At 42.5% G+C, this 13,308-nt stretch overlaps 1 protein-coding gene across 1 annotated transcript; it reads left to right on the plus strand.

The window, feature by feature from the left end:
* The first annotated feature begins 1,924 nt into the window (after positions 1-1,924).
* On the plus strand, positions 1,925-6,862 carry FABP5 (fatty acid binding protein 5). The gene is made up of 4 exons (XM_032610012.1): positions 1,925-2,090; positions 4,463-4,635; positions 5,021-5,122; positions 6,302-6,862. Exons 1-4 carry the CDS (start codon positions 2,012-2,014, stop codon positions 6,353-6,355), a joined length of 408 nt encoding a protein of 135 aa, XP_032465903.1. The 5' UTR covers positions 1,925-2,011; the 3' UTR covers positions 6,356-6,862.
* The last annotated feature ends 6,446 nt before the right edge of the window (positions 6,863-13,308 follow it).

Here is a 13,308-nt window from a genome sequence, read left to right on the forward strand (position 1 = left end):
ACACCTTTGATACGGGCCTTAACTATCTAGGGCCAGTATTTTGCTTTTTTCCATCCTGAATCCCCTCAGGCGCACAGTCAGGGCGCTGCTGTGGCTGAGGCCTTGATGGTTGCAGCATCCTTTGTTTACTGATGTGGCAGGGACATTTTTCATCTACACACTCATCACATCAAAGAGTGTGCTTAAAAGTTAAGTTTTGGGTAACGCCTCTGGTATAAAAACAATTTAAGTACCTGAGTATTTAGTACTATAGTGCTAATTTCCTTCTGATATTTCTATAGCATGGTTGACTATGATAATCTAAACATTAGTATTCCGGCACTGAGTCCTGGGTATTATCACCATATTCTATACAAAAATGGACGAAACCTGCCGAGCTAGCACATTAAGAAGGCAAGTCCAAACACGTAGGAACTGCTTCTCCAGGAGGAGGGGCAGCGGGCCGCGCTAAGTGTCTGGAAGCCAGCACTTGCTTTGCTGAACAAATGACACGCTCAGCTGCCCTCAGAATGTGAATGTTTGCCGAGCAGTAGAGCCTCAGGTGTGTGACCTACCGGCCCTTAGTGGCACAACTGCATGGCCTGAGTCGCTCAGTATTAAAATGGTACCACAAGGAAAACTGGGATGACCCTAAAATTAGGGCAGGAACTAGAAAGGGCTACAGTGCAGGGGAGTAAATGTCCTGAGTCACGCTGGGAGATGACAAACCAAGCTGAGATTTCAGTTTGTTAAGGAAGGTACAAGAGCTAGTGTCTTGGAATAGTTCAGAGGACTGTAGCCTCTACTCTTAATCCCTTGAGGAGAGTGAGCCAGGTGTGGACCTATTTCACAAGGTCTAGAGTGAGAAGCATCTGGACAGGCATTCTGGTTCTGCCACTCTGCAAACTTTCCCTGCCATATCTCTCTTTCAGAAAGTTGGGATAATATTCTTCAGCAAAAATCTAGCGGAGATCAGTTAATGGATATAAAGGAGCCAGGAAGTACAGCATCCAGCAAGGAGGCACTCAGTAAATGGACCTTATCCTCACCAAGTTGGCTACCCTCTCTGTGTGGCAACTTCCTCATCTCATCCCAGCTCACTCCCACAGAAACCCAGGAGCACCAAGTAAGATACTGCGACAAGCACGCTTTGAAAAGTATGACGTTCTACATACAAACACGGGGTATTATTATGATTAAAGGTGAAGAGGAGAAGCGCTGGAATCTAAAGACTTGGGAGCCTGAGGGGAAACTGAAAATATAAATAATAAAACATACTTGAATGAGAACATTTAATAGCAGTGGCAATCACTTAAGCTGATACCTGCTACAGAGTCTGAGTTTGGAAAACCAACTTCTTGGGATATCTCCACCCACCAAGCACTTTCTGATAAAATGGTCTAACTCAACTCAGGTATACACCCAGCCTGAGGCCCCATTTGGTCCGGGAGTGGCCTGAGGGTGGGGAGAACGGGTTGTCTCAGGAGGGTGTGGGATGAGGGTTTGCCCCCTGTCTGCGAGCAGTGACTAGTGAGGCAAAGAAGTTTATCAATCGATCAATCAAACTACCGATCAATCAATTCCTGCCGTTGGAGCGGAGCGAAGGCTAATCGATTCTTTGGGGGTGTTTTGAACGGAAGAGGGACGGCAGCTTGACGTGGGATAGGTGGGCCGGGTCCGCCGGTAGCCCCTCTGGCTTCCTGGGCGTAAGGAGGCGCGGGAACGTGCAGGGGCTGGCGTCCGGTGTGGTGTGGGGCGCGCCGGGCGAGTCCCTGCTTGCAGGAGGCGCTGGAGGAGTCCTCGCGGCCGGGACAGGTGGAGCGGGTTTGCCTGTCTGGACCCCCGGAGCGAGGCCCGGAGGCGGGGAGGGGGGGGCGGGCGGGCGAGGCGCTCCTCTCATTGGCCGCCGGGCGCCGCCCTGCGCGCGCTCCGCCTTTATAAAGCAGCCGCGGTGGCCTGGCGTCCGCACGCCAGGTTCCCGGCGCCCGACCCTTCTTCGCTTTCTCTGCACGCTCGCCCGCCCGCGCCCACCATGGCCACCATTCAGCAGCTGGTAGGAAGATGGTGCTTAGTAGAGAGCAAAGGCTTTGACGAATACATGAAGGAAGTAGGTGAGGTTCCCCAGCATGCGGCGGTGCAACGTGGCACGTGTATGTCTATCTGTCCCTAGGTCCCCTTCGGCGTGCTGGGCTCAGAGGCTGGGCATGCTTGGCTGCCTATCGCCGACCCCGTTATCCTCTTCCACCTCCGTCACGGGCGAGCGGCGGGGAGAGCGTGGGCCTCTCGGTCTGACCCGCTCTCTGCTGCTTTCCCCTGGGCGCCACCGCACTTGCTCCCTGCCTTTAGCGCGCTCACCCCCCCTCCCACCCCCAACTTCACTTCTTTCGACCCCTCCAGGCAGCCCTCTTAACTTTACCTATTTTTTTTCCTCCACTGCTCGTCCTCCCTAATCCCGACCCCGTCCTCCCACTCGCACTCACTCCGTCGTGGCCGCACCCACTCTCCTTGCCCACCCTGCCGCATCTTTGTTCCTAGATGGCGCGCGGGGTCCCCTCCCTCTTCTCCACGGGGACGCGGTTTCTAGCAGAAACCCTCTAGAGGGTCTGAACCGGGCTACTGTTTCAGCTTACATTCCTCTCTCGGCTGCATCTCCCTTACTCGCAGGTTCCCCACCCGCCCTCTCCGGGTGCGCCGGGCCCTTTGGGTTGGCACGGCTCCCCGGGGAGCTTCGGGGCATCCTCGCCTCCGCGCCCCAGAGCGGCGCTCAGAGGCGTGACACTGGCGGCGCTGTCCTGTTGGCGGGTGGCCTGTGGGAGGAGCGCAGTGAGGTTGACTCTGCCCGGGGATGGGGAGGCAGTGCGCCGCGGCCCTGGCCTCTGCATCTAGAGGGTGGAGGGCAGAGAGGCTTTGTTGGGAAACCGCGATCAGAAACTGCCGGTCCCTCCTGCGGCTGCTTTCCTACCACATCCAAGATGGCTGTGGCTTTGCAGAAGGCACTTGACTTATTAAAAGCCTTCCAAGGAAGGATGAGTCTCTGTAGGAAGATTCAAGTTGTCACTCAAAATAGTGCTGAATTTTCTCCTGTCTTTTTCCTGAGCCGGTGACAACGATTGCATGCTGGTTGAGACACTGGGTAGATTGGCAAACAAAGATGAACCTTTGTCACAGGCCCCTAGGAAGTGGGATGGTGAAGCATGGCAAAGATCCTATCTGAGACAACTGCTGGGACTGGGGGATGCTTTAGAAGCCGCCCTCCCACAAATGTTAACGTGACTGCTTTCTGGTGCACAAGTCGCTACAAAGACTTAGGCCCTGAGGTACTTCAGAAACACACCTTCACTAACCTTTATGCAAGACAGTGGCTGCTTAAGGCTGGTTCTGTGGTGACTCTTGAGTGTCTTTACGAGCCTGTAAGTAAAGCCACCTAATGTACTCAAATCAAAGAAACACATTTGTGTTTGTTCACATGTGTGAGGACCGGAGAAGGCTGTTTCTCTGCCCATTGAAAGTGAATGTGTTTATCAGATGGCTGGTTTCCAGAGTGCTGGAGTCATGAAGTTTGTCAAGGCTCAATTCATTAGAGAGCAATCAAGGTGTAGGAAAAGCAGAGCCTTTTATTTGTCCAAAGTGAGAATAACTAATGACTCTAACAAAACAAGGCACCTGCCTTGAGCTGGCAAAAGAGAAGTCTTCACGGGGACATTTCAAGCCTGGCTGAGTGTTCATCATCAAGTCAGTTACTCTGTTTAGGTTGTAATCTCCTCATTTGTGAAACCGAGATTTCGCCTAGAACTAAGTCTCCTACTAAATGTTAACATTAAGGGGAAATACACAGATTATAAATTAAATATATCAAACCAGTAATTGAGTTACACAGCTCTGAAATAGTTACTGTTTGAGGGTAAGATTTTTCCTGTTTGCTAGCCTTATGATTGTGCAGTTAACTCTTAGAACTTTGTGTAATTGGCGTGTCTCAGGATCAATGTGGATTTTGTATAGTCTGCGAATCAAATATTTATCAGGGGCCTTTTATGTGCCAGACTGTGGGCTGGAGTCATAGAATACAATGGTTGGCAGAATTGAGGAAACTGTAGAAGTTCGGATATCTTCCCTAGCTTTCTGAAAGCCAGCAGAGCATGGTGGCTGAGCTATTTGGAGGCCCACGGCCTGCCTGCATTGTTGTTCGCAGCCCCCTCCCTCCCTAGCTGAATGAGCTTGAGTAAATTACTTCAGTGCCTCACCTCCTCACCTGTAAAATGGAGACAGTGTACCCACCTTCCACAAGGTTGTCATAAGGCTGCCATGAATAATATATGTCAAGTATGAACACATGGTGAGCACTGGATATGTGTTCACGGTGGTTATTGATAAGTGAATAGGTGAAAATATGCACAGCACAGTGATTATAATTGAATTGCTGCTTTTATTATGTAAACTGTAACTTTGGTCCTCCCGTTGTTTAACATGATATAACATTCTACAGGAGTGGGGCTAGCTCTGCGAAAAATGGGTGCAATAGCTAAACCGGACTGTATCATCACTTCCGACGGCAAAAACCTCACCATAAAAACTGAGACCGCTTTGAAAACAACACAGTTTTCCTGCATCCTGGGAGAGAAATTTGAAGAGACTACAGCTGATGGCAGAAAAACTCAGGTCAGTCCTAACTTATAATATCACAGAAGTTTCTAGAGTGATAGATTCTATTAATAACAGTCTTACTGCTTCCAGGCAAGGACTTAATGAAAAAGTCACAAGTTGTTTTATGAATTGAGTTGTGACAAATTAGTGAAAGTACCAGCTTCACAACATAGTCTATTTTATAAAAATAGTTGAAGGGACACGAGAAAGAGTGCATATCTCTTATGTGCATCTAGATTGTAATACAGCGTAAACTGTGTTACGAGTGAAATCAGTATGGGCTAATGAAGTAGACTCGGAAGGGAAAAGATGAAAAAATGTTGATTAAGGAGGTTATGAGTCACAGAAACTCTCTTTTATTGTGCTTTGGAAGATTAAAAAGTATACTTTATTTTGGCAGACTGTCTGCAACTTTACAGATGGCGCATTGGTTCAACGTCAGGAATGGGATGGAAAGGAAAGCATAATAACAAGAAAAGTGGAAGACGGAAAATTAGTGGTGGTAGGTGTCTGACATCTTCTATCTTATTGGGCTTCTTGTTTGAACTCGTAGTTCACATAGGTGTTCTGTATCACTGATCATGAGCAGGAGAACTAGGTTTGGAAAGGAAAAAACTGCAAAGTAACAAGGTAAATACAAAACACTAATAACTAAGAAAGCCCTTTGTAGAGATAGAGAAGTGAGATGATGTACTAGAGGATGTAGCAGGAGCTGGGTTTAGTCCATGCTCTGCTGCTACATTTACAGTTCAGGCACACTTCAGAGATATTGCAGGTTGGATTCCAGACCACAGCAATAAACTGAGTATCACAATAAAGTGAGTCATGTGAATTTTTTGGTTTCCCAGTGCATATAAGTTATGTTTATACTATTATGTTAAGTGTGCAATAGCCTTATGTCTGAAAAAACAATACACATACCTCAATTAAAAAAGTACTTTAGGGCTTCCCTGGTGGCGCAGTGGTTGAGAGCCCGCCTGCCGATGCAGGGGACACGGGTTCGTGCCCCGGTCCGGGAGGATCCCACATGCTGCGGAGCGGCTGGGCCGTGAGCCATGGCCGCTGAGCCTACACGTCCGGAGCCTGTGCTCCGGAACGGGAGAGGCCACAACAGTGAGAGGCCCGCATACTGCAAAAAACAAAAAAACAAACAAGAAAACTTTATTGCTAATAACTGCCCCCAAATTACAATAGTAATACCAAAGATCACTAATCACTGATCACCAAAACCAATATAATAATAATGAAAAAGTTTGAAATATTGTGAGAATTACTAACATGTGACACAGAGACAGGAAGTGAGCAAATGATGTTGGAAAAATGGCGCCAATAGACTTGCTCAATGCAGGGTTGCCACAAACCTTCAATTTGTAAAAAAATGTCTATATATTCTTAGGCATACGTTTTTCTGCTTCTTTAATATGAGGACTAGTGTTTGCTGAGACTGAATGAATAGTTTAGGTATTGCAAATCAGTATTTAGTTTTCAGTTAAGCATATGCTCGTCATAAGCAAAATAACAGGTTCTAGCTTTTCAAACCCAGGAATCCTAAAGTGCATTTTCTTCGTCTATGAAGTAGATTACAACGTTTTGTAGGATCGTGGTCCTAGCATTTAACTATCACCAATTGCTCTGTGATGTAAGACTAACCTGACTCTTCTAATATCACTCTTTCTCCTAGGTATGTGTCATGAACAATGTCACCTGTACTCGGGTCTATGAAAAAGTAGAGTAAAACTTTCATCATCATTTTGGATAGGAAGCTGAGAGGATGAACAAGCTCAGTTCAATGAGCAAATCTCCATACTGCTTTTTTTTTTCATTACTGTGTTCAGTTATCTTTATCACAAACATTTTACTTTAACTATTTCAAAGTGTTGGTTTAATTAGGATCATCTCTTTGGTTAGTAAATAAATCTGTTTGTGCTATACCAGTTTTGCATGTTTTTTTAAGCTTTATAGGAATTTAGTGATGAGTTTTAACATTTATGAATGGAATAAATTCTGGGGTAGCCTTGAGGTTACCATATTGAGATTATATTTTAGTAATTTATATGTAGAGCTGCTTCTGTGGCAAATAAACTACCAATCGTTAATCTTGCCCTATGCTATTTGAACTTTGTATCAACTCAAGAATCTTCAATTTGTGGCAGAGACTGTTCTCGTTGAAAAATAGCTACATAAATAAACTTTATAATTTAAATATTAGAATAAAGGTTAAATCACCATCATTGACTAATAATCATACTTTTAATAGTGTGCTTATAACTATTACTCAGGAATTCTGAGCCAGAAATTCATTTAATAAACTTTCTGAGGACCTACCATGTGCCAGGCAGTCTTCCAGAGGTTAAGGTATATCTGAACACAAGGACAAGTCATTGCACTCACTGTGACAAGAAACACTCAGCTTTGAAAGCACATAGTGTGCTCATTAACAAAAGCTGTAAAAGTAATTGAGCTCTGAATGAAATACTTGTGTGCATATATAAAGAATAGCTAGAATTCTAGTGACTCCTGTCCTATTTCTTAAGCCAAATAACAAATATCTGCAATTCACATTTGGAGAAATTCCTATAGGCACTGGGCTAAAACTATGTACATGATCCTCAGAGCAATACTTAGGGGAGCTAGTAACATTATCTATGTGCTGCAAATAAGAAAATAGGTTTTTGACTACCTAACTTGTTCAAGGACATAGGAAGCAGGAGAGTTGGAGTGGGAACCTACAACTCATGGAGTCCACTCATGACTGGTCAATCATTCTACAGCACTGCCTCTTCTCAGTGGTATAAAGATCCTGAGTTTAAAGTACCTAAATGTAATAACTGAGACTTTTCTGAAACTACTCTCTATGCACTAAAATATTAGCTGGCAAGAATCTTTAATTACTGAAAGCTAGCAGTCAATGAAAGAGTTGGACTCACTGATACCCTAGCTCTGTGTTGTCCAATATATAGCTGTAGCCCCAGGTGGCTGATGAGCACTGGGTAAGTAAAATACACATAAGATTTAAAGAACTTTATACCAAAAAAAAAAAAAAAAAAAAAAAAAATGGAAAACACCTCTGATGTTTTTTATATTGATTACCTGTTGAAATCATATTTTTAGATACAGTTGGTTACCTAAATATTGTATATTAATCAAATTAATTTTACCTGTTTCTTGTCTTTTTTAATGTGGCTAGGGAATATTTAAAAATTACATGTGCTAAAAAAAATTACATGTGCTGGCCTTTTTTTGGAGGGGTGTCCATATTTTTAGTTGGACAGTGCTGTTCTAGACTTCCTTTTCTATTTGAATTTCATCTTGTTTATTTTCGTCTCCATACTAGAGTTCCTCTTTCATCCCCCTTTTCCACTTCTAATAATAGTGTACATTTATATGACTCCCTGAACCGAACACTGGGCCAAGTACTTTTAAGAGTTTTATAATTCTCAGAACCACCCTAAATGATGTGTATTAACAAATGTTTTCTGCATTACTTAGATGAGGAAACTAAGTCTCAGGGTCTAGGTAATGATACCAAGCCGTACAGCTAGTACGAGTCAGAACAGATTGGAGCACAAGTTCATCTGACTAAAACCTGTGCAACCAGCACCATGTTCTAATGTCTGTATTGCTTCAGTTTATGGACAGTGGAGTATTACTAGAGGAAGGGTAGGCCCATGTTTCTTCCATGGCGGGAGTTGTTGACATTTTGGGTGAGAGAACTTTTCTTCATTGTGCTGAGCTGTGGCAAGTCAGTGTCCTAAGATCATTGCCACAAAATGCCCATGGCACCCATCAGTCTACCCCAAACACCCTATACATTTCCAGATGTCTTCTAAGGGTATGGTAGCATACCTAGTTGAGAACCACTGGGTAGAACAAGAACAAATGTAGCTCAGCTTCATCTTATCTAGTGTCAATCAAGCCCTTCTTTCTGCTAAGCAATCCTTTAACATCAGTTCACCCCTTGTCAAAAGGTATAAACTAGTGCCTTCATTGAATATTTTTATTTTCTCTTAACTGGTAGTATGTTGGAATGTATTCTGTTTAGTTCTACAACACACTGCATGTGTTGGGAGTTTCACCCAGGTCTATCAGATCTCCTGTTTTCTTCTCTATGCTTCAACACTTTATTGCCGATAACTTATTGGACATTTCCCTATAGATGTCACGTTTAATTTCAAACTGGTTTAATCTCTCTAAAATTTAGTGTGATGATTTAAGTGTTTGGGCTTCGGAAGCAGACAATACTGGAATCCAATTCTGGCTCTCTACCCTTTTAAGAATTGTGTGACTTAGGGCAGGGTTACTTAACTCCTCTGAACTCTAGTTATACCCTTTGTAAAAGACACAGACCTACTAGAGAACGGACTTGAGGATATGGGGAGGGGGAAGGGTGAGCTGTGACAAAGCGAGAGAGAGGCATGGACATATATACACTACCAAACCTAAGGTTGATAGCTAGTGGGAAGCAGCCGCATAGCACAGGGAGATCAGCTTGGTGCTTTGTGACCGCCTGGAGGGCTGGGATAGGGAGGGTGGGAGGGAGGGAGACGCAAGAGGGAAGAGGTATGGGAACATATGTATATGTATAACTGATTCACTTTGTTATAAAACAGAAACTAACCATTGTAAAGCAATTATACCCCAATAAAGATGTTAAAAAAAAAAAAGATACAACATTGCCTGACTTGTAGCACTTCGCATAGGGCCCAGCACATAGTAAAGGCTTAATGTCTCTCCAGTACTGCCCAACAGAACTTTCTGCAGTGATGGAAATGCAGTGTATCATCTGCACTATTCAACACATCGGCACTAACCCCGTCTAGGCGGGTATGGAAGCACTTTAAATACGGCGAGTGCAACTGAGGAATTGAATTTTAAATTTTATTTAATTTTCATTAATTAAAATGTAAATTTAAATACCCACATATGGTCAGTAACTGCTGATTTGGACAGCACAGGATGGTAACCTCAAGTTTTCCAAAATCAGTTTTCTTATTTTGATTCCAAACCTACTCCTCTTGTGGTATTTGTTCATCTCAATCCATGGGAATGTTATTTTTCTAGTTCTCTAGCTAAATGCTTTGGAGTCATCTTTAATTCCTTTCTTTCTTTCCCATGCTATAGCTAATCCACTAGCAAATGATTTCAGCTTTACTTTCAGAAAGTATCTAGAATTCAAGTACTTCTTACCTCTTCCACAGATACCACCGTGATTCAGACTCCGCTGTTCTCTCTCCCTTGATCTCCCTGTTTGCATTTTTATTCTTCCAGAGCTATCATTTTAAAATACACGTTTAAATATGTCACTCCTCTGGTGAGAATCCTCCACTGGCTTCTCATTTCATTCAGAGTAGAAGCCAAAATATTTGCAGAGGTCTTATGTGATCTTGCCGCTTCTCCTGGTTGTTTTCTCCTTTCACTCTCTTAGCAAATATTCCCTTCCAGTAGACCATTGTTGACACAGCTATGCTCCTGCCTCAGGGCCTTTGCACCTATTGTTGCTGCTGCCTGGAACAATCTACCTCCTGAAATCTGATGCCCAGGCTTTCTCTGCTTTCTCACTTCCTTAAAGGAAGTCTCTTCTCAAATGTCACCCTAGCAGTGAGTCATCCCCAGAGTGTATATTTGCTACCACCCCTCCCGCATACTCTGTATTCCCCTATGCTGCCCTTGCCCTTATCACTAGTCCTGACTAACTATATGTTTACTTGGTTTTTCGGTTAAAAAAAATTTTTTTTTTGTGGTTATTATCTGTCTCTCTCCCTGGAAAGTAAGCTCCATGAAGAAGGGGCTTTGTTTTTATCGTGTTCTCTATCACTCACCTAGGAAACAACCTAGCACATAGAAGATGCTCAATAAATATCTGTTAAATGAATAAATTCATTAATAAATTAATGGCTCTTCTGTGGCTATTTAACATATTTTTGATTTTGCTTCAATTTATGTTTGCTTTATGATTTTGCTTCAATTTATGTTATTTTTTAAACCATATTTCTTACCTTTGTACAAATCATTCAACTTAATTAGGTCATTTACTTACCCCAGAGGTAGTGTACTTGATGACTGTAGAATATGAATGTTTGAAATAGGAAGTAAGGAACTCAGTCTAGTTTCTGAACTGGCATGCTGTGACACTCTGCCTCACCAAGAACTAGGCTGCCCGATTGTGAGCAACATTTAAAACTTATTTTACTTCAGCTGAGTATTCTGCAAACAGGCAATGTCTGTCAAACAGAACTTGACCTGAGTTGTTTGTGGAGCGTGGTCCAGATTAGATACAATTTACCACAAGTCAAATGAAAATGTAAGAAAAATGTACAGGCAAGAGATGACTTAACTTTCAGATTATGTCCTTGAGTGCTGCGAGGGCATTGACTGTTCTCTTCAAGCAGAATGAGTTCCTAAGGATGCAGGGTTATTGGCGCACCACACCTGTGAGGTCTTTCTAGGCAACATGTGGCTTTGCTCTATACTAGTATAATTATGTTTCATTTATTGCTAATTTAGCGGTTTCTTGAGTCTTAATCTCGTCAACTGTTTTCTCAAAATTCTGGTATTTGAAATTATGCTAGGACCATAAAATGATGGAGGACCATGTTTTAGTTTTGCTAGCTCAGTTGAGGCTCTTACTCAATTCTTGCTGCTTATTAACTAATGATTATTAATGTTGTACTTAAAATTCACTTTTTTCTATTTTTTAAAAAGTGGGGTATAATTGCTTACAGAGAAGTGAATCAGCTATATGTATACATATATTCCTTCTTTTTTGGATTTCCTTCCCATTTAGGTCACCACAGAGCACTGAGTAGAGTTCCCTGTGCTATACAACAGGTTCTCATTAGTTATCTATTTTAGGCATGGTAGTTTATATATGTCAATCCCAATCTCCCACTTCATCCCACCCCCTCCTCTCCACCCTTGATGTTTATACGTTTGTTCTCTACATCTGTGTCTCTATTAAAATGGTACAGATGAACCTATTAGCAAAGTAAAATTCACTTTTTAGTTTATGAGAGTAATTATAGATTTCCCCTGGGTTCCCTGTACTCACTGTTCTTCTTTTTTCTTGTTTCCCTCTTAGAATTCACTGCTGTTTGGTGGGTCACATGTGATGTGGGTTAGTAGGAAGAACTGATGAAGATGGTGAAGTGGTTTAAAAAGCTGAGTGACACGTGTTTTGAAATATTGTGAAAGGCAGGGTGGGATGACACATCATTGGTCCCACAGAAACTGGAAAATAACTTGTCTTATGACATCTGGTCTGTCAGGCTCTTGTCACCAGATTATACATGGACATTTACTTAGGAACAAGTCCATCTCCTCACAGGCTCCTCCTCCCACACTGCACGCTTTGAAAATGTATGAAAAGGAAATAATAATACTTTTCACAGAGCACTTTTTAAAAGTGCTTGTGACGCATGGTATGAAGAACGAGATAGAGCAGGGCCAGGGTCCTTTTCATGGAACTGACATCCTGGTGAGAAAAGATAGAATACACACAGTTAAACCAAGTGGTATAGAGTGATAAATGCGCAAGAAAAAAGTGAAACCAAGTAGTATGAGAAAGAGTGAGTAGGGTTGAAGACTCTTTATATGGGATGGCCAGGAAGGCTTCTCAGGGGAAGTATTGTTTGAACCCAAACCTGAATCAGGAGCAGAAGGTAGGCAAGTAACGTCTGGTGGCATAGTCTTTCAGGCAGAGGAGGGCAACTGCAAAAACCCTTTGTGGAGCGGACAGGGGGCAGAGTGACAGAAGCTGATGGACAGAGAAGCAATGAGGGACAAGATGCAGTCTGATATCTGAGTAGGAAGCAGAGCCTGTGGGACCTGGTACTTCTAGTTAGGGATTTGGGTTTGTCTGAAGGTCAAGGGAAACCATGGAGGGTCTCAAGTAGGAAATGCCAGAGCCCTTTAAAAAATACCCTAGTTTCACTCTCGGTAATGGAAAACTTGATATTTGGAAATTCTTCTTACTAAAAACTGAAAATACTGGACAAAAAAAAATATATATATATATATATATATATATATATATATATATATATTTAAATTTCCTTAAAGTGACAAAGAGCTAATAAAATACTGAGAAATTACTTGGCGTAGATCTGGGAATCCAGAGATACAAGTTCAGTTAATAGGGCTGGTTTTGCCCTGAAGTATTTATTTGTGGATCCAGAAGAAGTGGCTGAGAGGCTGAGCTGTACTTTTGGCAACAAAGAGAACAATTGACCTTTGTCTGATGGTAGACAGGCTGATTTCATCTTCCATTGTCTTAGAAAAATAGTTTCTAGTGGTTGAAAATTTTGTTACAAGGATGTTCATCAAAGTGCTATTTATATCGGCAGAAAATTGGAAGGCACATAACTTTCTAGAAATGGAGGGCTGATTAAATAATCATGATGTGTCCATACAATAAAACACTAACAGGCATTTAAAAAAGTAAAAAGACTAACAAGAGCTTGGAAGAAACCTCATAATATGCTCTAAGGTGAAAAAATCCTGACTATAAAATATTATGTAGGGGAGTTTAGGATTGACATATACATACTACTATTTTTATAATAGACAACCAACACAGACTTACTGTATAGCACAGGGAACTCTGCTCAATATTCTGTAATAACCTAAACAGGAAAGAGTTTGAAAAAGAATAGATATATGTATATGTATAACTGAATCACTTTGCTGTAC

The sequence above is a fragment of the Phocoena sinus genome, chromosome 17 (genome assembly GCF_008692025.1).
Source record: "Phocoena sinus isolate mPhoSin1 chromosome 17, mPhoSin1.pri, whole genome shotgun sequence".
Taxonomy (NCBI): Eukaryota; Metazoa; Chordata; class Mammalia; order Artiodactyla; family Phocoenidae; genus Phocoena; species Phocoena sinus.

Excerpts from the sequence above, each read along its gene's own strand:
- FABP5 (XM_032610012.1), top strand. The coding sequence starts at position 2,012 with ATGGCCACCATTCAGCAGCTGGTAGGAAGATGGTGCTTAGTAGAGAGC. Across the intron at positions 2,091-4,462 it reads CGAATACATGAAGGAAGTAG|GAGTGGGGCTAGCTCTGCGA; the intron begins GTGAGGTTCCCC and ends AACATTCTACAG. Across the intron at positions 4,636-5,020 it reads CTGATGGCAGAAAAACTCAG|ACTGTCTGCAACTTTACAGA; the intron begins GTCAGTCCTAAC and ends TTATTTTGGCAG.